This window comes from Bubalus kerabau, chromosome 15 (genome assembly GCF_029407905.1).
Source record: "Bubalus kerabau isolate K-KA32 ecotype Philippines breed swamp buffalo chromosome 15, PCC_UOA_SB_1v2, whole genome shotgun sequence".
NCBI classification, from domain to species: Eukaryota; Metazoa; Chordata; class Mammalia; order Artiodactyla; family Bovidae; genus Bubalus; species Bubalus kerabau.
The window spans coordinates 84,968,022-84,994,594 of NC_073638.1; the positions used below are offsets into that span (position 1 = coordinate 84,968,022).

General features: G+C 45.3%; 1 protein-coding gene across 2 annotated transcripts in view; it reads right to left on the reverse strand.

The window, feature by feature from the left end:
• The window catches only part of NCAPD3 (non-SMC condensin II complex subunit D3), a 60,136-nt gene extending 33,794 nt beyond the window's left edge, over positions 1-26,342 (reverse strand). Inside the window, exons 1-14 of one of the 2 annotated variants that reach the window (XM_055547265.1) lie at positions 26,128-26,342; positions 25,034-25,188; positions 22,021-22,183; positions 20,542-20,726; positions 19,815-19,982; positions 19,647-19,708; positions 19,370-19,457; positions 17,113-17,246; positions 15,461-15,533; positions 14,610-14,735; positions 14,231-14,483; positions 13,808-13,864; positions 10,984-11,073; positions 283-356 (exon numbers count right to left, since the gene is read on the reverse strand). In XM_055547265.1, the coding sequence (XP_055403240.1) occupies positions 283-356; positions 10,984-11,073; positions 13,808-13,864; positions 14,231-14,483; positions 14,610-14,735; positions 15,461-15,533; positions 17,113-17,246; positions 19,370-19,457; positions 19,647-19,708; positions 19,815-19,982; positions 20,542-20,726; positions 22,021-22,183; positions 25,034-25,188; positions 26,128-26,191 (1,692 nt within the window). In that variant the 5' untranslated portion in view covers positions 26,192-26,342. Of the gene's footprint in view, positions 1-282; positions 360-10,983; positions 11,074-13,807; positions 13,865-14,230; positions 14,484-14,609; positions 14,736-15,460; positions 15,534-17,112; positions 17,247-19,369; positions 19,458-19,646; positions 19,709-19,814; positions 19,983-20,541; positions 20,727-22,020; positions 22,184-25,033; positions 25,189-26,127 lie in introns of both variants that reach the window. The other variant, XM_055547264.1, reaches the window with a different exon arrangement.
• Between the last annotated feature and the right edge of the window lie 231 nt (positions 26,343-26,573).

Sequence of the window (26,573 nt, forward strand, 5' to 3'; positions counted from 1 at the left end):
AATCCATCTGTGGTCCCCAGGTTAAGAATCCCTACTCTATAAAAATAAATTAAGGATCTAAAATTGTGGTTCCTAGGAAGCCAGCAATCCAGCAGGCCACTTAAGAACAGAGGATCCTTCAGTTCATCTGTGTAATTTCCATTTAACAGGGACAAGGTGAACTAGCCTCAAGTGAAATGTGAGTACTGAGTATGACAGAACAGTTTTTAAAACAGTCTCTTGCACCTTGAAGCTGTTAGTGCTTCAAAAGAGGGTATGAAAAGAATGTCCAGAAAAACACACCTGGACCGCAGACTTCCTGACGCTGGTCTTCTCGTCGCCGACCCTATTCCTCAGTGACACCAGGAAACCCATTTCTGCTGAGGAAACACAAAGAAGTCCTTACAGCCTGAGGCCAGCAGAGCCCCAGCCTCTCAGCGCACACTCCTGAGAGCATGCACCAATCCAAAACTGGCCAGTTAGCTGGTTTTAAATCATAAGAAACCACAGCATGAAATCATGTAGAAAAAGAAGAAACTTCAAATAATTACCTCTTATTTGATAGGTACAATAATGCAGAAGTAGTAGTAGAGTAGTAACATTTCAAAAGAGTATAAATTCTGGAAAATTAAGCTTTAAACTGGGCTCCTAAGACTAAAATTCTGAATGAATTTATTTAGATTTTTTCATTCTATTTACTACAAATGGGAAGATGTAAACCATTGGGTGTTTTAAAGACTAAATAAGACAATATAGAACAGGAGTTTTAAAACCCTCTCATCAAGTCCCTTTACACTATTAGATATTACTGAAGACTCGTAAGAGGTTTTTTTTTTTTTTTCTTTCAAATAAATGTGGATGATAGCTTTTTAACATGAATTAGAAACTTAAAATGAGAATTATAAAAAGATTTAATAATTCATCTTAAGATACCAAATAAATGGCATACATTTTAACTGAAAAATAAAGTAGTGAAGAGAATGGCACTGATTTACATTTTGCAAACTCTTTAATGTCAGACTTAAAAGACAGCTGGGTTGTCATCTCTGCTTCTATCCGCTTTTGCCTGTCTGGGACCTCTGTCTGCAAAACTCCAAAGTACACTTTTGAGAAAACCAGAGAGTAAAAGGTAACTGATGTCTTAATATTACTATGAAAACGGTACTAACTTCAAGGGCCCACTGAAGGAGGCTTAGGGATCCCAAACCACACTTGAGAAATGCTGATGCACAAGAAAGAACAGTAGAAAATAAAACAATATGGAACACAATAAAGAAAGTCAATGAAATCAAAGTAGGTTATTTAAGATCAACCAAACTAATATTTTCCTAGACAGAAAATAACAGATGAGTCTAACTGCTAAAATCAGGAATGAAGGAGGGACAAGGTTATGAATACTATGAACAGTTTTATGCTAACACATTTAAGTAACCTGGATTAAATATCTATATATTATTAAAGATATACATTAGGAAAACTAACTCAAGAAGAAATAAAGACTGAATACACAGTAACAAGTAAAGGGACTGAACTAGTAAGCAAAATATTTCACACACATGCACAAAGGGTCAGGACCAGATGGCTCTACTGGAGCCTGCCAACTATTAACAAAACACCAATTAACAAAAACTAAAACAATGCTTCCTAAACTCTTTAAAAAAACTAGAATCCCTACATCACTTTCCACCTCGTTCTATGAAGCCAGTATTATCCTGAAAGCAAAACAAGACAAAATAGCTCAAGAAAACAGCAGACCAAAATCTCTTGTGAATACAAACATAAAATCCTCAGCAAGAGCCTTCCCTTGGGTCCAGCAGTGCAGACTCCAAGCTTCCAAGGCAGGGGACACAGGTTTGTTCCCTGGTCGAGAAGCCATATGCCCCGTGGTAAGGCCAAAAAATAAAAAATTAAAAACAAAAATCCTCAGCAAAATATTAGCAAATTAACCCAGCAAAATACAAAAGGGATTATACTCCATGCTTGGGATTTATCCGAGGACATGGGAAGATCATTCACTGTGATATGCCATCACAGAACAGAGGACCAAGGCCACATGATCATCTCCACAGATGCAGAAGTGGTGCATGCAAAACCCTACACCCGTTCACAATAAAAATAGTCAACAAAGTCAGAAAACAGGAAACTTCCTCACAGTGATAAAGGTCATCCTGAAGCAACGCAGACCTAGCACCACACTCGACGGGAAAGACAAATGGAAGACATGGGTGTCTACTTTCCCTACTTCCACTCCGCTAGCAGTCCCAGTGCGGAAAACAGGCAAGAAAAAGAAACAAAGGCATTCAGATTAGAAAAAAGAAGTAACTATTCTCACAGATGGCATGATCTGATAGGTAGAAAATCTTAAGGAATCTCACACACACACACACACACACAAAACCTTTTAAGGCTAGTAACTGATTTAGCAACATTGCAGGATACAAGATCCATCATTAAAATCAGTTGTATAAACTATCAATAAACAATCAAAATGAAATTAAGAAAGCAATTTCACTTATAATAAACAAAGAGAATAAAATACTTAGGAATAAGTGTAAACAGCAAGAGTTACACACTGAAAACTATAAAACATCACTGAAATGAATTAGAGGAGACCTAACTATAGAAAGGCATCCCTTGTTCATGGGCTGGAAAGCTTAGTGTCGTTACGGTGGCAATATATCCCACATTGGCACTCCCTGGTAGGTCAGCTGGTAAAGAATCCGCCTGCAATGCAGGAGACCCCGGTTTGATCCTGGGTCGAGAGGATCCCCTGGAGAAGGGAAAGGTGACCCACTCCAGTATTCTTGGGCTGCCCTTGTGGCTCAGCTGGTAAAGAATCTGCCTGCAGTGTGGGAGACCTGAGTTCGATCCCTGGGTTGGGAAGATCCCCTGGAGAAAGGAAAGGCTACCCACTCCAGTATTCTGGCCTGGAGAATTCCATGGACTGTATAGTCCAAATAGGTCGGAAAGAGTTGGACAATTTGATATTTACAGTGAAAGATGGATCCCTAACTCACATCATACGCAAAAATTAACTCAAAATTGAACCAAGACCAAAATGTTAAGAGCTAAAACTATAAAACTCTTAGAACACCATCAAGAAAGTGAAAAGATAACCCTAAGAATGAGAAGAACAGGTGTGCAAATCATATCCGAAAAGGATCTGGATGTAGAAAATATGAACTTTTACCTCAAAAATCAAAAGATAAATGGACATGGGTTGTTTCCATTTTTTGGCTACTGTGAAGGATGCTTCTACCAACATCCTCATTCCATGTGGTGCATGAGTGCGGATGTTGTGTATGAGTGTGTGTGTGGATTCACTCTTTTCTTCCCTTGTGGTTGCACACTAAGCAGTGGAACTGCTGGGTCATGTGGTGACTCTACGTCTAACATTTTGAGGAACTGCCAGAATGAACGAACGCACAAAATGTGGTCCACCCATACAAGGGGCTATATGCAGCCAGCAAGAGGAGCAGAGCGCTGATGCAGTAGTGCACGCCTCACCGCAGATGAGCCTTGAAAACAGACGGCAAAGCAGCTGTCTGCACAAGGCTGCATGTTCTAGGGTTGCACTTGTGTGAACTGTCCAGAACAGGAGGATCCACAGACGGGGGGAGCACAGGGACTGACTGCTCGTGGGGATGAGGTTTCCCACTCAGTTAATGAGAAGCTTCTGGAAGTTGATTACACAAATCTATGAACCACTAACAACCACTGGATTCAACATACTTTAAACGGTGACTTTTATGAATTATCTCTCAAAACAAAAAACACCAACAACGGTACTTATTAGCACAGTATCTGGCATGTAGTAACTATACAAATTTTTAACGTACAGTTAATGCCAACAACACAAGTCATTTTAGTTTATCAAAAATAAGGTGGGAACATGGGCTCTTTACCTCTGGCAAGCTCTTATCATTTAGACGCATCATTAAAGCAATACAGTAGCGTTTGGAAACGTCTGTACAACAGTGAGAATCCACTATTGGATTCTGAGGCGGAGGAGAAAGACTTGTGCTCATCTACTCCTCTGAGAACACCAAAATTGCGACTAGCTGTTGAACAACCATCAACAGGAGAATGTTGGATCTCACCAAAAAAAACATACCCCCACGTCCCAGGGCAAAGGAGAAACCCTAACAGGATGGCAGGAGGGGCAAAACTGCGTTTAGAATCAAACCTCATACCCACCAGAGTCGCTCAGAGGGTGCAAACAGAACCCTGTCTGCACCAGGACCCAGGAAAAGGAGCGGTGACCCCCACAAGAGACTCAGTCAGACCGGCCTGAGAGTGTCTGAGTGTCTCCTGCGGAGGCGCAGGTCAGCAGTGGCCTGCCCTGGGGACGGAGCGCTGGCTGCAGCAGGCTGGGGGGCGTGGCATCTGGCCAAAGTCCTCTTGGAGGAGGTCGCCATTAGCCCCACCACAGAGCCACCACGTGGAGGACGCACAGAATGGAGAACAATTATACCAAAGAACTTCTCACACTGTTGCAAAAGTTCTAGGGCCCACAACAGACTTCCCAACCTGGGGATCCGGCAAAGGGACTGAGAACCCCCAGGGAATCTGACTTTGGAGGCCAGTGGGATTTGATTACCAAACTTCCACAGGACAGGAAACAGACTCTCTGAGGGCACGAACAAAACCTTGTGCCCACCAGGACCCGGGAGGAAGGAGCAGTGACCCTACAGGAGACTGAGCCAGACTTGCCTATGAGCATCCAGAAGTCTCCAGTGGAAGCATGGCTCGATACTGGCCTGCCACAGGGTCAGGGGCACTGAATACAACAGTCCTAGGAGCCGAGGTATGCTGGCATAAGTCCTTTTGAAGGAGGTCATCATCACCACCATTAACCCCACCACAGTTTGACCTCAGCCAAAGCCAAACTACAGGGGGCTTCCCTGATAGCTCAGTTGGTAAAGAATCCGCCTGCAGTGCAGAGACCCTGGTTTGATTCCTGGGTTGGGAAGATGTCCTGGAGAAAGGACAGGCTACCCACTCCAGTATGCTGGACTGGAGAACTCCATGGACTATCCATGGGGTCACAAAGAGTCAGACAGGACTGAGCAACTTTCACAAACTACAGGGTAGGAACACAGACCCACACAACAGCAGAAAACTGGATTAAAGATTTATTGAGCACGGCCCCCCAACCAGAGCCAGACTCAATTTACCCCACAGTCAGTCATCCCATCAGGAAGGTTCCGTAAGCCGCTTATCCTCATCTATCACAGGGCAGACAGAATGAAAACCACAATCACAGAAAATTAAACTAGCCAAACTGATCATGGCCTTGTCTAACTCAATGAAACTGAGCCATGCCATGTAGGGCCACCCAAGACGGATGGGTCATGGTGGAGAGTTCTGACAAAATGTGGTCCACTGGAGAAGAGAATGGCAAACCAGTTCAGTATTCTTGCCTTGAGAACCCCATGAACAGCATGAAAAGGCAAAAAGATACGACACTAAAAGATGAACTCCCCAGGTCTGTAGGTACCCAATATGCTACTGGAGGTCAGTGGAGAAATAGCTCCAGGAGGAATGAAGAGGCTGAGGTAAAGCAGAAACAACACCCAGTTGTGGATATTCTGATGATGGAAGTAAAGTCCGATAGTGTTAAGAAAAATATTGCACAGGAACCTGGAATGTTAGGCCCATGAATCAAGGCAAATTAGAAGAGGTCAAACAGGAGATGGCAAGAGTGAACATCAACATTTTAGGAATCAGTGAACTAAAATGGGCTGGAATGGGTGAATTTAACTCAGATGACCATTATATCTACTACTGTGGGCAGGAATCCCTTAGAAGAAATGGAGTAGCCATCACAGTCAACAAAAGAGTCTGAAATGCAGTACTTGGATGCAATCTCAAAAACAACAGATTGATCTCTGTTTGTTTCCAAGGCAAACCATTCAGTATCACGGTAATCCAAGTCTATGCCCCGACCAGTAATGCTGAAGAAGCTGAAGTTGAATGGTTCTGTGAAGACCTACAAGACCTTTTAGAACTAACACCCAAAAAAGATGTCCTTTTCATTACAGGGAACTGGAATGAAAAAGTAGGAAGTCAAGAAACACCTGGAGTAACAGGCAAATTGGGCCCTGGAGTACGGAATGAAGCAGGGTAAAGGCTAACAGACTTTTGCCAAGAGAATGCACTGGTCATAGCAAACACACAGCCTCTTTCAATAACACAAGACACGACTCTACACATGGACGTCACCAGATGGTCAATATCAAAATCAAATTGATTATATTCTTTGCACAGGAGGATGGAGAAGCTCTATATGGTCAACAAAAAAAAAGACCAGGAACTGACTGTGGCTCAGATCACAAATTGCTTACTGCCAAATTCAGACTTAAATTGAAGAAGGTAGGGACAACCACAAGGCCATTCAGGTATGACCTCAACCACACCCCTGACGACTACACAGTGGAAGTGAGAAACAGATTCAGGGGTGAGACCTGGGAGATAGCGTGCCTGAGAAATGATGCACGGAGGCTAATACATGCCACAGGAGTCCACTTCCGTTCACATCAGTCACTCAGTTGTGTCTGACCCTTTGTGACCCCTTGGACAGCAGCACGCCAGGCTTTCCTGTCCATCATCAACCCCCAGAGCTTGCTCAAACTCATGTCCATCGAGTCAGTGATGCCATGCAACCATCTCATCCTCTGTCGTCCCTTCTCCTCCTGCCCTCAATCTTTCCCAGCACCAGGGTCTTTTCCAATGAGTCAGCTCTTTGCATCAGGTGGTCAAAGTATTAGAATTTCAGCTTTAGCATTAGTCCTTCCAATGAATATTCAGGACTGATTTCCTTTAGGATGGACTGGTTGGATATCTTTGCAGTCCAAGGGACTCTCAAGAGTCTTCTCAAACACCACAGTGCAAAAGCATCAATTCTTCGCCTCTCAGCTTTCTTTATAGTCCACCTCTCACATCCATACATGACCACTGGAAAAACCATAGCCTTGACTAGATGGACCTTTGTCAGCAAAGTAATGTCTCTGCTTCTAATATGCTGTCTAGGTTGGCCGCAGCTTTTCCTCCCAGGAGCAAGTGTCATTTACCTTTATGACTGCAGTCACCGTCTGCAATGACTGGAGCCCAAGAAAATAAAGTCTGTCACTGTTTTCATTGTTTCTCCATCTATTTGTCATCGAGTGATGGGACCAGATGCCATGATCTCAGTTTTTTGAATGTTGAGTTTTAAGCCAGCTTTTTCACTCTCCTCGTTCACTTTCATCAAGAGGCTCTTTAGTTCTTCTTCAGTTTCTGCCATAAGGGTGGTGTCATCTGCGTAACTGAGGTTATTGATATTTCTCTGGGCAATCTTGATTCCAGCCTGTATTTCATCCCACTTGGCATTTCACATGATGTGCTCTGCATATAAGTTAAATAAGCAGGGAGACAATATACACCCCTGACGTACTCCTTTCCTGATTTGGACCCAGTCTGTTGTTCCATGTCCGGTTCTAACTGTTGCTTCTTGACCTGCATACAGATTTCTCAAGAGGCAGGTAAGTAGTCTGGTATTCTCATCTCTTAAAGAATTTTCCACAGTTCGTTGGGATCCGCACAGTCAAAGGCTAATAAAGCAATAGTAGATGTTTTTCTGGAACTCTCCTGCTTTTTATGATCCAACAGATGTTGGCAATTTGATCTCTGGTTCCTCTGCCTTTTCTAAATCCAGCTTGAACATCTGGAAGTTCACAGTTCACTTATTGTTGAAGCCTGGCTTGCAGAATTTTGAGTATTACTTTTGCTAGCATGTAAAGTGAGTGCAATTGTGCAGTAGCCTCAACATTCTCTGGCATTGCCCTTCTTTAGGATTGGAATGAAAACTGACCTTTTCCAGTCCTGTGGCCGCTGCTGAGTTTTCCAAATTTTCTGGCATATTGAGTGCAGCACTTTCACAGCATCATCTTTTAGGATTTGAAATAGCTCCACTGGAATTCCATCATCTGCACTAGCTTTGTTGTAGTGATGCTCCCTAAGGCCCACTTGACTTCACATCCCAGGATGTCTGGCTCTAGGTGAGTGATCACACCATCATGATTATCTGGGTCGTGAAGATCTTTTTTGTACAGTTCTTCTGTGTATTCCTGCCACCTCTTCTGAATCTCTTCTGCTTCTGTTAGGTCCATACCATTTCTGTCCTTTATTGTGCCCATCTATGCCTGAAATGTTCTCTTGGTATCTCTAATTTTATTGAAGAGATCTCTAGGCTTTCCCATTCTATTGTTTTCCTCTATTTCTTTTCGCTGATCACTGAGGAGGGCTTTCTTATCTCTCCTTGCTATTCTTTGGAACTCTGCACTCAAATGAGTATATCTTTCCTTTTCCCCCTTTGTCTTTCGCTTCTCTTCTTTTCTCACCTATTTGTAAGCCTCCTCAGACAACCATTTTGCCTTTTTGCATTTCTTTTTCTTGGAGATGGTTTTGATCACTGCCTCCTGTTCAATGTCTGAAGAGGCCTTACCAATAGCTGAGAAAAGAAGAGACGTCAAAGGCAAAGGAGAAAAGGAAAGATATATACCCATCTGAATGCAGCATTCCAAAGAATAGCAAGAAGAGATAAGAAAGCTTTCCTAAGTGAACAATGCAAAGGAATAGAGAAAAACAACAGAATGGGAAAGACTAGAGTCTCTTCAAGAAAATTAGATATATCAAGGGAACATTTCATGCAAAGATGGGCACAATAAAGGACAGAAACGGGATGGACTTAGGAGGAGCAAAAGATATTAAGATATTAGGAAGAGGTGGCAAAAATACACAGAAGAACTACACAAAAAAGACAAGATGGTTGGATGACATTACGGACTCAACAGACCTGAGTTTAAGCACGCTCTGAGAGATGGTGTGGACAGGGAAGCCTGGTGTGCTGCCGTCCATGGGGCCTCAACGCGTTGGACACAACTGAGCAATTGAATGACAATGCACAACAGCGAACCTGTAATGTGCTCAGACTGGAGCTAACACAAACATTCAACATTTTTCCACATTAAACTTCTTTAGATATTTTAGGGAATCTGTTGGTACATCCTGAGTTACTACTCTGAATTTGAGTAGCATAGGCTGATGTCTAGTCATTGAATGTAGCGCTTCCGATGCAATGGCAAGTGCTGGCTGCCACAGCGCTTCACTGCCCTCAGCACCCGTCTCACAGCACCATGACTTTACACACACGCATGCCTGCCTCTCCCCCGCTCCTTAAGACATGGAACTATTTTTGTTAGGGTTCGTACCTGCAGTGCCTTGCACAGATTGGGAGGAATGATATCCATGTGTATCAAATAAAGTGATAGATCTCATTATATCAGTTATTCTCTGCACATGTTCTCTCTTCTATCTATCTTTTAAAGTCACTTCTCTAAATATGATCTCTGCAGACCTGACAAAAGCCCTCTGTGAAGGACAGACAAGGTTACAGGATCAGAAGTGACAAGCAGTCAGGGAGGTCTGCTGACTCCCATGTCTTGGGTCATCCAGCTTTTTAGTAACACAACTGCCCTAGGCATTCAGACTGCCTCTCACTTCTAATGTAGTTTTTCTCTACTACAGGATGCCATGTCATCATATAGGTGAAGGAAGAGCCCATAAAAGTGACTTTCACAGACCATACAGCTAGACAGAAACAGAACCTGAGAGTAGCTCCAGGTCGTTCTGCCACCTAGCCAGGTGTGTTTCTGCCCTCCTGATTCACACTGACACTCTACCATCCCAGATTATTCTGATTCAGTAAGTCACTGAAAGAGAACAAACATCACTTGTGTTTAGAATCAAGTACAGGGTTCATGGGAGAAAGGATCCCAGAATTTCCACACGGTATATGTGACCTGTTAAAAGACAGTTCATATTACTGGTATCAGATCAGATCAGATCAGTCGCTCAGTCGTGTATGACTCTTTGCCACCCCATGAATCGCAGCACGCCAGGCCTCCCTGTCCATCACCAACTCCCGGAGTTCACCCAGACTCACATCCATCGAGTCAGTGATGCCATCCAGCCATCTCATCCTCTGTCGTCCCCTTCTCTTCCTGCCCCCAATCCCTCCCAGCATCAGAGTCTTTTCCAATGAGTCAACTCTTCGCATGAAGTGGCCAAAGTACTGGAGTTTCAGCTTCAGCATTACTAGTATAGAGAAACTATAACCCAGATTCTGCACTTTCCCATGGAAGCCAGGACTCACAGTTCCCTGTCATGTATTAGAAGTGGATCCTGGGGTGGCATGAGCACAGTCAAGATGCCACATGAAAAAGTAATAAGGAATAAAAGATAAACAAGGGCCACAGTATTGTGCATTTTTTCCCCCTCTTCTGTGATGACTTTTCTCTAAACTAAATTTAATTCTACTGCACCTTCCCTTGGAGAAGGCAATGGCACCCCACTCCAGTACTCTTGCCTGGAAAATCCCATGGACAGAGGAGCCTGGTAGGCTGCAGTCTATGGAATCGTGAAGAGTCGGACACGACTGAGCAACTTCACTTTCACTTTTCACTTTCACACATTGGAGAAGGAAATGGCAACCCACTCCAGTGTTCTTGCCTGGAGAATCCCAGGGACGGGGGAGCCTGGTGGACTGCCGTGTATGGGATCGCGCAGAGTCAGACACGACTGAAGCAACTTAGCAGCAGCATCAGCAGCACCTTCCCTAGTAACTGGTCCTTTCTGGTCAGGAAGCCCAAGTGTTCATAACAACTGACTTCAGTGAGCAAATAAAATACTTGTAACATTCTCTGAAGTGTGACAGAAATATGTGAAATACAGAAATACATGACAAGTGAAATGCATCTTATTCTTTACCTTGAAATGAAATACAGAATAGTGCAAGGACACCATTAAGGAAATAAGATGGGAATTACTTTTAAGGGAAAACAAAAGACCTTCCAATGGTAAGGGTGAGTTTGAAAAAAAATTCCCACGTTTTGAGGCTCTGCCTACAGTTGTCTGAAATCTACTGGTTACTGCTCATCTAATAAGGGATAAGATCTGACATACCCATAGATCCGGCTCCTTCACCACTGCTGTCTGTGTGGATCACCTCTGAACCTGCAGAAGGGTTAGGTACCTGCCTCTGATAGGAAAAAGCTGAAAAATAAATTTTAAAAAGGCTCTGTCAATACACTAAAAAATTGTTATACTTTTCATTAACATAATCATAGCATATTACACATTTAAGTTACTATGAATCATTACTGAAATAAATTTTAACTTCTTTGAAGAAAAAAGTGCAATAGTAAATCAGGTAATATGCAGACAGAAAACATTACAAATATTCAGCAAGTCCTTTAATTAAAAGCACGATTATTCAATATCTGACAGTATATTGACCGATTTTCTTTTTTTTTTTTTTTACCCCTATTTCCACACATACTTAGTTTTCCAATGAAACAAATAAAGCAAATGGAGTTTGAGGGGAATAAGATCACAGAAATGATTAACTGCACATTTGTACTGGAATTCATTTCTCCTGCCTGTCCTGGCAGCTCCTTCCAGCACTTCAAAACTCCAAAAAGTCCTAAAGGTATTCTGTTCACTTGGGAGTTTTTTGTTTTTGTTTTTTTTTCCTGGACTCTAAATCCACTTAAGCCTGAACTGTCTTCAAAGTGATCACCAATCAGCAGATTCCCCAATAAGCTGAAAAGCACCTGGGATATCCAAATTGTCAAAGAATCATTATAAGTGGTTTGGAAATGTGTTTTAATGAGGTGCTTGTCCCACGGGGAGAAGGCTTCACTCTAATTAAATATGAAGCCAAGATATTTTTTGCAGTTTTGTTTATTTATTTTTTTTTTAATTTTTTCTTTTTAATTTTTTTTTAAATTTTATTTTTAAACTTAACATAACTGTATTAGATTTGCCAAATATAAAAATGAATCCGCCACAGGTATACATGTGTTCCCCATCCTGAACCCTCCTCCCTCCTCCCTCCCCATTCCATCCCTCTGGGTCATCCCAGTGCACCAGCCCCAAGCATCCAGTATCGTGCATCGAACCTGGACTGGCAACTCATTTCATACATGATATTTTACATGTTTCAATGCCATTCTCCCAAATCTTCCCACCCTCTCCCTCTCCCACAGAGTCCATAAGACTCTTCTATACATCAGTGTCTCTTTTGCTGTCTCGTACACAGGGTTATTGTTACCATCTTTCTAAATTCCATATATATGCGTTAGTATACTGTATTGCTGTTTTTCTTTCTGGCTTACTTCACTCTGTATAATAGGCTCCAGTTTCATCCACCTCATTAGAACTGATTCAAATGTATTCTTTTTAATGGATGAATAATACTCCATTGTGTATATGTACCACAGCTTTCTTATCCATTCATCTGCTGATGGACATCTAGGTTGCTTCCATGTCCTGGCTATTATCAACAGTGCTGCGATGAACACTGGGGTACTCGTGTCTCTTTCCCTTCTGGTTTCCTCAGTGTGTATGCCCAGCAGTGGGATTGCTGGATCATAAGGCATGTCTATTTCCAGTTTTTTAAGGAATCTCCACACTGTTCTCCATAGTGGCTGTACTAGTTTGCATTCCCACCAACAGTGTAAGAGGGTTCCCTTTTCTCCACACCCTCTCCAGCATTTATTGCTTGTAGACTTTTGGATCGCAGCCATTCTGACTGGTGTGAAATGGTACCTCATAGTGGTTTTGATTTGCATTTCTCTGATAATGAGTGATGTTGAGCATCTTTTCATGTGTTTGTTAGCCATCTGTATGTCTTCTTTGGAGAAATGTCTATTTAGTTCTTTGGCCCATTTTTTGATTGGGTCATTTATTTTTCTGGAGTTGAGCTGTAGGAGTTGCTTGTATATTCTCGAGATTAGTTGTTTGTCAGTTGCTTCATTTGCTATTATCTTCTCCCATTCTGAAGGCTGTCTTTTCACCTTGCTAATAGTTTCCTTTGATGTGCAGAAGCTTTTAAGTTTAATTAGGTCCCATTTGTTTATTTTTGCTTTTATTTCCAATATTCTGGGAGGTGGGTCATAGAGGATCCTGCTGTGATGTATGTCAGAGAGTGTTTTGCCTATGTTCTCCTCTAGGAGTTTTATAGTTTCTGGTCTTACATTTAGATCTTTAATCCATTTTGAGTTTATTTTTGTGTATGGTGTTAGAAAGTGTTCTAGTTTCATTCTTTTACAAGTGGTTGACCAGAGTTCCCAGCACCACTTGTTAAAGAGATTGTCTTTAATCCATTGTATATTCTTGCCTCCTTTGTCAAAGATAAGGTGTCCATATGTGCGTGGATTTATCTCTGGGCTTTCTATTTTGTTCCATTGATCTATATTTCTGTCTTTGTGCCAGTACCATACTGTCTTGATAACTGTGGCTTTGTAGTAGAGCCTGAAGTCAGGTAGGTTGATTCCTCCAGTTCCATTCTTCTTTCTCAAGATCGCTTTGGCTATTCGAGGTTTTTTGTTTTTCCATACAAATTGTGAAATTATTTGTTCTAGCTCTGTGAAGAATGCTGTTGGTAGCTTGATAGGGATTGCATTGAATCTATAGATTGCTTTGGGTAGTATACTCATTTTCACTACATTGATTCTTCCAATCCATGAACATGGTATATTTCTCCATCTGTTAGTGTCCTCTTTGATTTCTTTCACCAGTGTTTTATAGTTTTCTATATATAGGTCTTTAGATTCTTTAGGTAGATATAGTCCTAAGTATTTTATTCTTTCCGTTGCAATGGTGAATGGAATTGTTTCCTTAATTTCTCTTTCTGTTTTCTCATTATTAGTGTATAGGAATGCAAGGGATTTCTGGGTGTTGATTTTATATCCTGCAACTTTACTATAGTCATTGATTTTCTTACCTGATGAATTTGTTGATGGACTCTGTCGGTGGCTCTGTACTCCTGGAACTGCAGGAGCTATAAGTAAGCAGACGGGTCAGAGAAGGAAAGTCACAGTATGAAACCATATGTAAATATTTACAGAAGAACCCATTTCGAGATAATCAGGCCTGAAGATGAGACAGATTCTAAATACTGACAATTCACTGTGTGCATTACACAGGCCCCATGCATCCACTACCCAACGGCACAAAGTAGTAACGACCGCAGCCAACAATCTCAACCCGAGGACAGGCCTGTGAAACCACTCACGTAAGAGCTACTCCACAGCACCACCAGCTGAAGGGGACTGGGGCCGCGGTTATCGCAGCACTCTGATTATTTCTGCCACCCAGTCTGGACCAGCAGGAGCGAGGCCAGGCTCGGGGTGCTCAGCGCACTCACTGTTATGCAGGAGCTCCTGGATGCTGTCCGACGGGGCTGTGGCAGAGGACTCCAAGCAGAGTGCAAAACTGGAGAGCGCCTTGCTGCGCACCGTCGGGGCCTTGTCTTTACAGCGGGCAACCAGGATTTCCTGAACCAAGAACTTATGCTTCAGGAACTTCTCATGCTCGGGGGCCAGCGGGCCATCCACCTCTCGTTCAGGCAGCTCCAGGAGGGCCAAGGCCACATCAAGAGTGAAGACCCGGTGGGAGACCTGGTGAAGCAGAGCCGCACGCGTCCCCATCACAGAGGAAGCAGGCACCGTGCTGCTGCAGCTGCAGCCTGCAGGCACAGAGCTGCAGAGCCGCGAGCCAGGAGCTCACGCAGGCGTAGCGCCTACCTTGGCATTGCGCGTTAATCCATAAAGCCAGGCCATGAAAGAGGCATATTCTGCACAGGGAAGCTTGTTGAGCAGCTGGACCAGGGACTGAGCTGCGTAAGTCCGGTACTCAGATTTGTCGACCACCTGAAACACAGACCCTGAGAAGCTGCCCCGCCAGGCCCCACGCACCACGACAGAGACACATGCATTGGTGCAAGCAGACAAGCGCTGAGTGCACCCAGCTCAGCAACAGTGCCAAACATCTACATGTTACAGAAATGACTATCCAGTTCTACGTCTCAGACCTACTGGGAGACTAGCCTAGAAGAAATCTCCAAGCCCAATTTCAGAGAGTTTACAGATCTCTAGGATCCACAGAGTTCAAGTGAAGCATCATCTGTCCAAATTGTTAAAAGTTTTAAGAGATATTTACAGAATTTTGAATACTAACCGGACATTGGATGATATTAAGGCATTATTGTGAGTTTTTTAGGTATGTTAATATTTTGTGGATATGTTTCTGAAGAGTTCTTATGCTGTAGAGACGCATGCAATATTTATGTCTGAAGAGATATGATGAAATCTGCTTCCTAAGAAAATCCAGTGTGCCTATGTGCTGGTCGAGTTTCTCCTTATACAAAATCACTTAACATTCTGTTCATTACTCTGTTCTATATCTTTATATATTTGAAGTTTTCTAAAGAAGGAAAAAAAGTTGTTTTATCCTCCCAAAAATATTCAAAGAGAACAGTGAACATACTAAATAAAAAATACAGTGCTTGGTAATGATATAGACTCATGTCTACGAACACACACAGGTATTTACTTTCACATGTTTTTCATACTCTTGATAATACAGCAAACAGTACCTTGACACAGATGTGCTGCAGTAGAGTACGAAGGACTGGGTACATGCTTTCTTTAAGTTCATCCACCAGCAAACTTTAAAAAAAAAAAAGAAACAGTCACTGTTTATACCTATAATAAAAGTAAAATAACAACTTTCCCTGAACCTATTCTCAAAAATAGTGACATTTCTACATTTTAGAAACCGTAACTACTAAGAACAATCTGCCTGTGCTGGCAGCAAGGTCTGAGCGTGTGGGCTGTGAAGAGAGCGTCACGGTGGAGCACCGTTCCCCACGCCCGGGTGGTCTCCAAACTGCTTCCAGCAGCCAGTCAGGGAGGGGCAGGGCCCAGACCTCCCAAGATCCTTGGACTGCTTACAATGGTTCTTATCAAGGCTGAAATAAAGCTTCCCTGGTGGCTCAGTGGTAAAGAATCCACCTCCCAATGCAGTAAATGTGGATTCAATCCCTGATCCAGGAAGGACCCACAGGCAGAGGCGCAATTAAGCCCGTGAGCCACACCTCCTGAGCCCACGTGCCTCAACCCCTGAAGCCTGGGAGCCCTCGAGTCCACGCTCTGCAGCAAGACACCTGCACACTGCGATCAGAGTAGCCCCCAGTCATCACAGCTAGAGAGAGGCCCATGCAGCAGTTAAGACCCAGAACAGCCATAAATAAATAAATAACTTTAAAAAAATTTGGCAAGCTTTCTCTGTGAAGAGCTTGATAATAGTTTTTTTTAAAAAAAGGCTCCAATATAGCCTTTTGAAGTAAATGACAGATTGAGACATAGTACTACCTTGTGGTAGGTCAGCAAAATGAATATCTAACAGTACTCCAAAATTAACCCTCAAAGAAGCTATTAAATGCCCAGATTCAACCCATTTTCAAATTTATTTACGCCATTATAGAAATAGTACTACAACTGCTGACATCATGAATACATGGAAAATTTAAAACACATGCTTCTACTTAAAACCTCTTATTTGCTGTTTAAAAAAAAATCCTTAAGGAGAAAGGCTCACTCAGGGGTCAGACAGTGCCTGTACCTAGATGCCAGCACCCGCACCCACACCCCGCGCCCACACCCCACACCTGCACCCGCAACCTGCGCCCGCACCCATGCCCCACGCCCGCACCTGCCTGGGCACCGCATCTGCTCACGGGCACGCTCTCCACTGTCCCCACCACCTCCGTGCTGCTGCCAGACAGACAAGACTGAGGACAGAACAGCTTGTGATGCAGCAGCATCTTCCCAGTAAAGCCCAGACGTGGGACTTTGTAGGCAAAGCTTACTGACTCGTGAGGGGAAGATTAGTCTATCAATTATTGATAAAGAAGTTAAAAAAAAAAGTGGCAAGGAACCTAAGGAAAGAGACTCAGAGGAGAGTCAAAAAGGCAGAGAGACTTGGAGCAGCAGACACTGAGACTGAGGTCGGGACCCAGAGCTGGCCTCACAGGCGGGCCCACGGACCGTGCACTCCTCACTGCTCCCAACACCACCCTCTACCACACAAGCCAGACAAGCTGCTATGCGCTTTATTCTGAACCACAAACCACACACAGCCCAGACATGTGTCAGTTCCACAGGTGTCAGAGGTCCTGGCTAGCACAGGGCCCAGGCGACTGAGGGCAAGTGACAGAGAGAGAGACCCGAGCTGTGTGTCCTTTACCTTACAAACTGGACGGCCAGCTTCCTACTGCTGACAACCGGAGGTGTGATGGCAAGGGGGGTGTGATGGGAGCCTTTACCCACTTCTACCATCAGTATTATGCAGAGCATTTGATGCAAAACGTATCTGAGAACCTGGAAGAGCAAAGGAAATGCAACTTTAAGGCATGACAGAGAAACCCAGGGCCTTGGAAACTGACGCAGACCACAGTGAGCTATTTCAAGTGCCAGCAGGTAGAGGTTGACACAGGTTTTGGTTGATGACCAGGTGTCATACCTGCACAAAATGAACAGTGTGGAGGTGCTGCCTACAGATTGATGAGCCGGATTCCACCCAGTTTCTCTGCTTGCCTTATACTCCAGCCCAGAAACCAGGGCTCAGAGAATCAGCCGCAACTGAGCAAGGGCAAAGAGTGCAACGGATTACCCCTCAGAGGAAAGAGGAAGGTGATGATTCTCTACCTATATTACACCTGAAGCTTAGAGAACAGCTTCCCATATATCATCTCACATAATCTACTCAAGAACTTAACTCATGCATCCAGTGAATAAAATAATTTACTGGAAACCAAGGATGTGGCAGGTACTGCATTAAGCATGTCTCTGCATTACGAGATTTGACCATACTTACTCTGAAATCTCTCAACCTAACAAGGTCAGCAAGACATTTCCATTTTATACTTGACACTATTATTATCTCCACTTTATACTTAATAAAAGACTTGGAAGATGAGTAGTCCCAAGTCAAGTAATCAAAGGTCAGGCTACAACCAGTCACCCAACATCAGGCCAACACTTTTGCAATGAAAAACACCCTGTCCTTAGAGATGCTGCTGCCTGAAAGGGTTATTTCCCATCCTCTGCACTTCCTACAATGTTAAAAAGGGCACAGAAATTAAAAGTCTTAATGTGAATGCTATCACATATTCCAAACACGGGGAAGAGAGAACGACATCAAATATTAGAGAAATATGGGGTGTTTTCTAAACAGAAGGCATTACACCAAGGCACTCCTCCCTGCAGTCCTCCTGAGAAATCCACAGGAAGGGAAGCCCCTCATCCTCCTTGTCCAGGTGAGGACACCAAGGACTCACGGAGGACACACAGGGCTTCTCCCGTGGCTCGGTGGTAAGGAATCCCTCTGCCAATGCAGGGGACACCAGTTCAAGCCCTGGTCCGGGAGGATCCCACATGCCTCAGAGCAACTAAGCCTGTGCTCAACGAGAAGCCACTGCACCATAATCAGAGAGTAGCCCCCACTTGCAGCAACTGAGAGGAAGCCTGCTCGCAGCCACAAAGACCCAGCACAGCCAAAAGTAAGTAATCCTTTTTTTTCTTTTCAAAGGGAGACACACAGCAGCGAGGGGTAGGACCCAAGTGCAGAGCCCGAGTGCCCAGGGCCTCCTCACCCCGCTGCCCCTGGAAACCAGGGCACTGCAGGCACCGAAGGCAAGGGCCTTGGTCTGCCACGTTTTCTGCAAACTCCTGCTGCACCAACGACATTCAGGTTGAGTAACAGCCTAGGGCCTAAAAAGCCCTAACCCCAGTGTCAGGGCTGTGTGGCTTTGAAGGTCACTGCGGGCAAATCTTGGAGAAGGCAACAGCACCCCACTCCAGTACTCTTGCCTGGAAAATCCATGGACAGAGGAGCCTGGTAGGCTGCAGTCCATGGGGTCGCAAAGAGTCAGACACGACTGAGAGACTTCCCTTTCACTTTTCTCTTTCCTGCATTGGAGAAGGAAATGGCAATCCACTCCAGTGTTCTTGCCTGGAGAATCCCAGGGACAGTAGAGCCTGGTGGGCTGCTGTCTATGGGGTCGCACAGAGTCGGACACGACTGAAGCGACTTAGCAGCAGCAGCGGGCAAATCTAGATACGAATGCTGACCAGGAGTGTCAGCAGAATTATCCACTAAGGCACAGGCGCTAACAGGAACACAGGGGCACAGGGGCCTGCGAGGGAGCGGCAAGGCCCGTAGCCATCTGCCCTGCCCCAGAGGCCTCTGGCGAGCGCGCGAGGGGCAGCAGTGCTCGGCGGCTCCTGCTCGTCTACAGGCCCCACTGGAGCCTGCGTTACGCCCACAGGAGCGCCCTGCGGCACCAGGGGCCTGAATGTCAGCCACGTGCTGACGGCGCTTCTCGTCACAGACACCAATGGTCCAGCAAGTTCACACCACGTCACGCTGAGTCCTTCCAGCGTTTCTAGTCGCACGACCCTGTGCCTTCAGTTCCCTGTAACTCAGCTCCCGTCCCCTTTACCTTGTCTCCTTCTCTGTGAAGAGGGGAACAAAGCAAATACAATCCGTGATAGGCCAGTTCTGGTATACATTTCATTTCTCTGAGAATTCTAAAAAAAAGGCAAAAGACTAGTTAATGGACATGATTTCACTAGGATAAACTCCTAACCCTATCAGCCATATTTAAATGAATAAATTCTACCTGTGTGCCAATTAGGATAAAATGACATTTACACCTCTGCTTCAGCAAAACATCATACCCTAATTAAATGTTAGCACTGGAAGATTTAATTGCTCACCGGGCTTGCGTAGCCTGGAATTCGTAACGAACTGGTTCAAAACTAGTTAACGCAACAAAGACCTGGAAAACAGATACCAAGAAAAGGCCTGGTTTTTTTCACTCTTTAAATCTTGGCCATTGTCGTCGCTCTTTGAACTTGCCCAAGGTCCCTGGCATTCTCACTTACCTCCACACAATTCTGTATACACTCTGGCTTTTCTTTTAAGGAGAATTTAGAAAGAAGCCTTATAAAGTTCTTCAAAACTTGAAAGATGACATTTCGAATTTGACGACGATCTTCAGAAGAAAAAAAAATACTCTCTTCACCCTCTTCTTCTTGAGCACTTTCATCCATCTAGATTATGGAGAAATACACAGCTGACTGTGTGGCGCCGCCTCACAGCTTGTCCCGAGGTTGCAATGTCCCTGAGAAGCCAGTGGAACTCTAGGTGGCCACCCTGGGCCCATGGCTGCAAGCTCAGTCTGGACCAGATGAAGGCTACCACAGCTTCTGGGTCCGGATTTTCACGTCAGGGAGACTGCCTGGGTTTCTTACCAGTTCTGCTGTCAATGAACCTCTACCCCAGTCACACGAGAATTTGGAATTAATGTTATTCTATGATGTTCTTGTGGACATGAGTCCTCTGAACACTTCAACCATGGTCTCTAATGAAAATAAGGTAACACCTGCTGGCCTGCGGTGAGGCACCCCTGGGAACAGACTGGAGGGAGGTGACAGGGAGGCTGGGGAGACGGCATGGGGAACAGAGGCTCAGGAGGGCATGAGGCCACTCCTAGGGGAGGGAAGGAGGACAGCATGCTAGGGCTTTGGCATAATCATGATCCCCGACACCCTAACTTGATATAAATTCTTACACAAATCAGACACGCCTTATGACCACACCCCTTCTTACCTCCACCTCCTCTCTCCTGTGGGGCCTTGCTCTCTTACTGCTCTCCTGTGAGCTGCCCTGAGTGTTCTTTGGTTGCTCTTTCTTTCTTTTCTGATTCGAGCTGGATTCCTGAGGCCAGCACTTCTTTAGAATCTGAATGCATTTGTCAAATATCACTGGATGGAAAACTTGATTGACTACGCTGCCTATTCGTAAAGAATGAAGAGTAAGCAAGGTAGGTTTAATTGCTTTGAAATATATCTGCTACAACAATGAAATATTAAAAAACAAACACAGGCTTTTCCTTAACTAACAGCAACCTTTAGCAAAAAAGTTTCATTCAACTTCCACCTAGGCAATGAGCAGTCAGTTCAGTTCAGTCGCTCAGTTGTGTCCGACTCTTTGAGACCCCATGGATTGCAGCACGCCAGGCCTCCCTGCCCATCACCAACTCCTGGAGCTTGCTCAAACTCATGTCCATCGGGGTGGTGATGCCATCCAACCATCTCATCCTCTGTCATCCCCTTCTCCTCCCACATTCAATCTTTCCCAGCATCAGGGTCTTTTCCAATGAGTCAGTTCTTCCCAACAGGTGGCCAAAGTATTAGAGCTTCAGCTTCACCATCAGTCCTTCCAATGAATATTCAGGACTGACTTCCTTTAGGATGGACTGGTTGGATATCCTCTAAGTCCAAGGGACTCTCAAGAGTCTTCTCCAGCACCACAGCATCAATTCTTCAGTGGTCAGCTTTCGTTAGTCCAACTCTCACATCCATACATGACCACTGGAAAAACCACAGCTATGACTAGACGGATCTTTGTCAGCAGAGTAATGTCTCTGCTGTTTAATATGCTGTCTAGATTGGTCATAGCTTTTCTTCCAATTCTCAAATCATATGGAGTAGGTCCCTAACATTTACTACAAAGGCACTGACATAAGCAATGACAAGCAGCAGGTGGACTGATCCTGATTTTCTCTTCTAGTGAACTCGCAGTCCCACAGCTGCAGCTGACTCCTCAGCCACACCGTCTCCTGCCCGGGCCCGGGGTGGGTCTCGCCTGAAGGAGGTGGGGCAGCAGCACAGACACACTCCCCTCTGTGCTCCCTCACTGTGAGCAGCTGTGCTCAGCCCTGGAGATGAGAGCAGTCCACCGACTGTCCACGCCACACAGCGGAAGCAACAGCATCCCTCCAACTGCCACTGTTCTCAGGCTGGACAGGAGTCAGAGGGCAGGGATGTCTCGATGGCACATGGCACACCCCCTCCAGCCTTACCTCTCTGGGACTGTGTGCTGGGTTATAGACTTAGCATAGTAACATCCGAAATCACATTTACAGGAAAACAGGAGAGCTTTCTGAACACCTGTGACAGACCATGTGCTTCACGGATTCACTGTCACCTAATCTCCCAGTGAGGACAAAGCATTGATATAACAGTTCAAAACCAAGCAAACAAATTACAAACAGAAGGCCTGCCCCATCACACCAAACGTGCATACCTGGCACTTCCAATAGCAGAAAATACAGCCCGGCAGCATGAAGGCCGAATTCCTGCTGCTGAGCACTGACGTTTTTCTTAAGGACCTTATAAACGAAGTGGTGAAACAAGGCCATCAGCGCATTGTGGGAAATTCTGTTCTCCATGAAGAAGGTCCAAATGCTCTAGGGGAGGGCAAACGGTAAGTACCAGTCGTTAGAGCACTGTGAGAGTCTCCTCTTGCTGTATCTGATTCCTCTGAATGCTTAGTGCTCTATAAAAAAAACGAATAGACCATTCTGCCTCCTAATTATAAACGTCTGCCATTTTCAAAGGGACTAAAACAGAAAATTTTAAAGTGTATTATTCAAAGTTTACAAATTTGAGGAGCTTCCTGGAGTGGTTCAGTGGTTACGACTCCATGCTTTCACTGGGGAGAGTCTGGGTTCCGTTACTGGTTGGGAACTAAGATCCCACAAGCTGAGTGGCTCAGCCAATAAAAGAAAAAATAAAATGAAAGTCACAAAGATAAGAAACTATACAAGAACCTTAATTAAACTTGCAAAATAACTTCGGGTAAATTTGAAACATGTGTATTTCTGAAATTACTATACCTGAAAGCTACACTGGGGAACCTATATCAGTGATTACTCGGACAAGTCACCCCTCCATCTATGTTAAATGTACCTCAATCCATTTATTACTCTAATTACTAACTAAAAAAAATCAGAGAAACTTTTTTTAAGTCGAAATGTTCTGTGGGCAATGGGAACAGAAGAGGAAAACCTGAAAGTGTCTCGCTCAACAGACTGCAGAAACAGCCTCGGTAGGAGAGGAAGTAAATCCTAGAGCATACACCATAATTTCATTAATCTGATCACTGTTCTATGCTTTCTTCTCTTATAGACATGATAAGAAAATAGGTTATTTGTATAAAGCAAACAGTAGGAACAAAATATGGTTTACTATGAGCCACCTTAAAAACACATAAGCCCACAAAAGTTCAGGAAATTAGACCTCTGCAACCTCTTTCCTTCACCATGAAGCTTGTGGAAGAAAGCAGTTACATCTTCATTTCTAAGGCCACCTCAGCTCCCCTCCCGCTGCCTGGAACTGTGACCCTGGGGAACCCAATCACCTTAGCAGCATTTCATATCTGACAAAGACCCAGTTCACAAAACTCTATTAACTCTTTTTGAAAAAAGAGTCCCCAGTTTCTAGCCCTCCACTCCAATTTCCACAACCATAACCCAGACCACACCACAACACACATTTTTTTTAAAATCAATGAGCAAAACACAATTGACTGTTGAACAACATGGGGCGAGTGGAAAGTCCTCATGTAATTCACAGCCAGCCCTCCGTAGACACAGTTCCTTCACATCTGTGGTTCTGCATCCAGGGACTGAAACACCCGGGACCATGCAGTCCTGCTGAAAACTCTGCATATAAGTGGGCCTGTGCAGCCAAAACCCATGTGATTCAGGGGTCAGTCATAATGTCCCCAGGGAGCTCCCTGGGGACAGCAGTCCCCCCTTAAGTCCGTGTTTGGTTAAGAACACCCATCTGAAACAGCACTCTTCACGTTCCTGGGTCTACTGCGCCCTAGAACCCTTTCCTCCTAGAGGCAGATGTGAGGACAAGCGGTTTAGTCTAGGGATGACGTTTAGACCCGAACCTTGTGGACAGCAAACACCTCACTCTGGAAGCCTACCACGGACCCCACTCACAGCTGTCCTGTGGCCCCCACCCTGCCCCATCCCCTCAGACTTGCTGTGCATCCCCATTGTGAGGATCCCTCTCAAGGCTGCCCTGGAATCCTCATTACTGGTCAGCATTCCAGCCGTTTGTGGAGATGTGCCTCCAGCCAGCTACCTTCTTTCTTTCTGGGACCTTCCCAACCTCAACCTCAGCAAGCTGCCTTTTCCAGGCAAGCCAAGATGCCTTCTCCACGCCAAGATGGTATTTAACGTGTCCTACAGCAGTTTCTAACACATAGAGCTGGTGGCCCGTGCTTCTTCACGCCCGTGGATGTGGTCACTGCACAGGCTCTGGCCAGAGCAATGACAGTGCACGCTCCCAGCGCTTCATTCTCCCTCCCGCTGCCCCTGCAGGGGGAGGCTCCGTACCCTCACCATGTGACCCTCCTGGGTACTGCACGTGGTACTTAGCATTATGCTCAACAAGTATTTAACAGATTGATTTAATTTTTGAAAAGCTACCTGAAACTAATAACAGAAATATTTTTTGTTAATTTAAATCTTTCAGAAATATTAATACCTAAGTATTCTTCGTTTGAGAGAAGGCAATGGCATCCCACTCCAGTACTCTTGCCTGGAGAGTCCCATGGATGGAGGAGCCTGGTGGGCTGCAGTCCATGGGGTCGCTAGGAGTCGGACACGACTGAGCGACTTCGCTTTCACTTTTCACTTTCATGCATTGGAGAAGGAAATGGCAACCCACTCCAGTGTTCTTGCCTGGAGAATCTCAGGGGCAGGGGAGCCTGGTGGCTGCCATCTATGGGGTCACACAGAGTTGGACACGACTGAAGCGACTTAGCATAGCATTCTTTGTTCTGCTTTCTAGTTCTTTAGTTTTTTGAAAAGAAGCTTATGACCTAAAGAGTAACAGTCACACTATGTAGAACTCCATTTAAAGCAACTCTTTTTTCCCTTTCTTAGTTCAACTAATCACTTCTCAGATTAACATCCAATTCCTTAAAGCGAAGGTGTCCTGAGTTGTCACTGCATTGTCCTCGGCCACCTTTTCTTATTTCGCTTACTGGTTTTCATCCTTACCTTGGCCTTTACTCTTGTCCTTTAATTTGCTCTTGTTAACAACGCTCATGACATGAAAGGAATCACAGACTAATAAGTTGGGAGGACGGTTATGAGGCCATCCCAGTAAGTGAACCGCACTCTTTACCCCGCTCTCCCTTCTGCGCTGCACACCAGAGACCAAGCTCTAGACGATACCGGGTTTTTACCTGACATTTCTAACAACGACAGGGCTGGGTTGGTTTTTTTCTCTTTTACCTCAGCAGCTTCACGTTTTTCAGTAGCAAAAGGTAGCATTGCGCTGTAAAGCTCTGTGAATGCGCTCAGTCCAGTCTGCACAATCTCTGCTTCTATGCTGGCATCCAGAGGCTCGGTCTCCGTGAATTCCAGTTCCCATACTCCATCCACCCATTCTAGCAGGAAAGGGCAACCACAGTCAGCTAATGTTCTGCAGCAATTAGCTTTAGACTCTAAATACATTCAAGAAGAGAACAGTTTTCTGGGCACAAGTCATACTACACAGGGGAGGCAGAATGAAGAGAGAAGCAGAAAAGGTTAGAAAAACCTGTTACTTATTAAACTGACAGCTGGCTATTAGGTTGGCCATCCTCTAAAAACATGAAGTAGGAAAACACTTTATAGATGTTAACAGTTTGGGGGAAGACCCAGCCTCCCCATATGTTCAAGCTAGAGAAGAAATAATAAAAAGCTATCTCAGCTGTCCCTTTGTGAAAGTCTTATAACCAAGCTGAAGTCGCTCAGTCGCGTCCGACTCTGTGACCCCATGGACTGCAGCCCGCCAGGCTCCTCTGTCTGTGGGATTCTCCAGACAAGAATACTGGAGTGGGTTGCCGTTCCCTTCTCCAGAGGATCTTGGCTACTCAGGGATCGAACCCGTGTCTCCTACATTGCAGGCAGATTCTTTACCGTCTAAATCACTAGCTAATAAGCCCAAATAAAGTGTACAGTGGAAAGGGACAGGTGAGGCAAACAAAATGAAATGACTCAGAAACATATGAGTCAAAAAAAAAAAAAAAAAAGACTGCCGGCTACAGAGATGCCGCGGGATGGAACGCAGCCTCGAGGCAGCAGCCAGCAGCGACTGCGGCGGGTGGGGACACCCACTGCCGTTCAGTGACGACGGGCGCCCGGAGGCTGCAGCCGCACCCCTGGGCCCCAAGTTCAGAAGGTCAGCTCGGCCAACAAACAGCCGCGCGGCCGAAGCCCCGGCACCTGCGAGGCTTCCGCGCAGACCCGGGGGCAAGGCCGAAACACAGGAGTACAGAGCGGAAGGAGGACGCGGCCCTTGCCCAGCACCCCTCCGAGCACCCGGACCCCGGGCGCGTCCTCACCTTGGCTGAGGTCCAGTGGGCACCAGGTCTGCAGGGCGCACGCCAGGTTCCCGCAAGCCTCCATGACGCCCGCTCGCCTCACTTTCAAAGCTGCTCCGGCGCGCGCGCCCAGAAGGCCCCGCTGACGTCAAGGGTCAGCACCGACCAATCACCGCGCCCCGCCGGCAGGACGGCAGCCAATCAGCAGGGCCTTCCGCCGGATGCGCAAGGTGAGAGAGCACCGCCCACGCGGCTGAAGTTGGGGTTGGTTTTCAGCTGTCACTTCAATGTGGGCTCCTTTTCCCTACGTGGCGGACGCACTGAAGAGAAGCTGAAGCAGGGCACTTCCTGTTGTAACTGTCACTTCTGCCGCCTGTCAGGCGGCCTGTCGCCGGCCTGTCGAAGGGCCGCGTTTACCCGTCAGTCAGCAAGCGGAGGCGTACACGTCCGAGTTGGGGAGCTGCCCA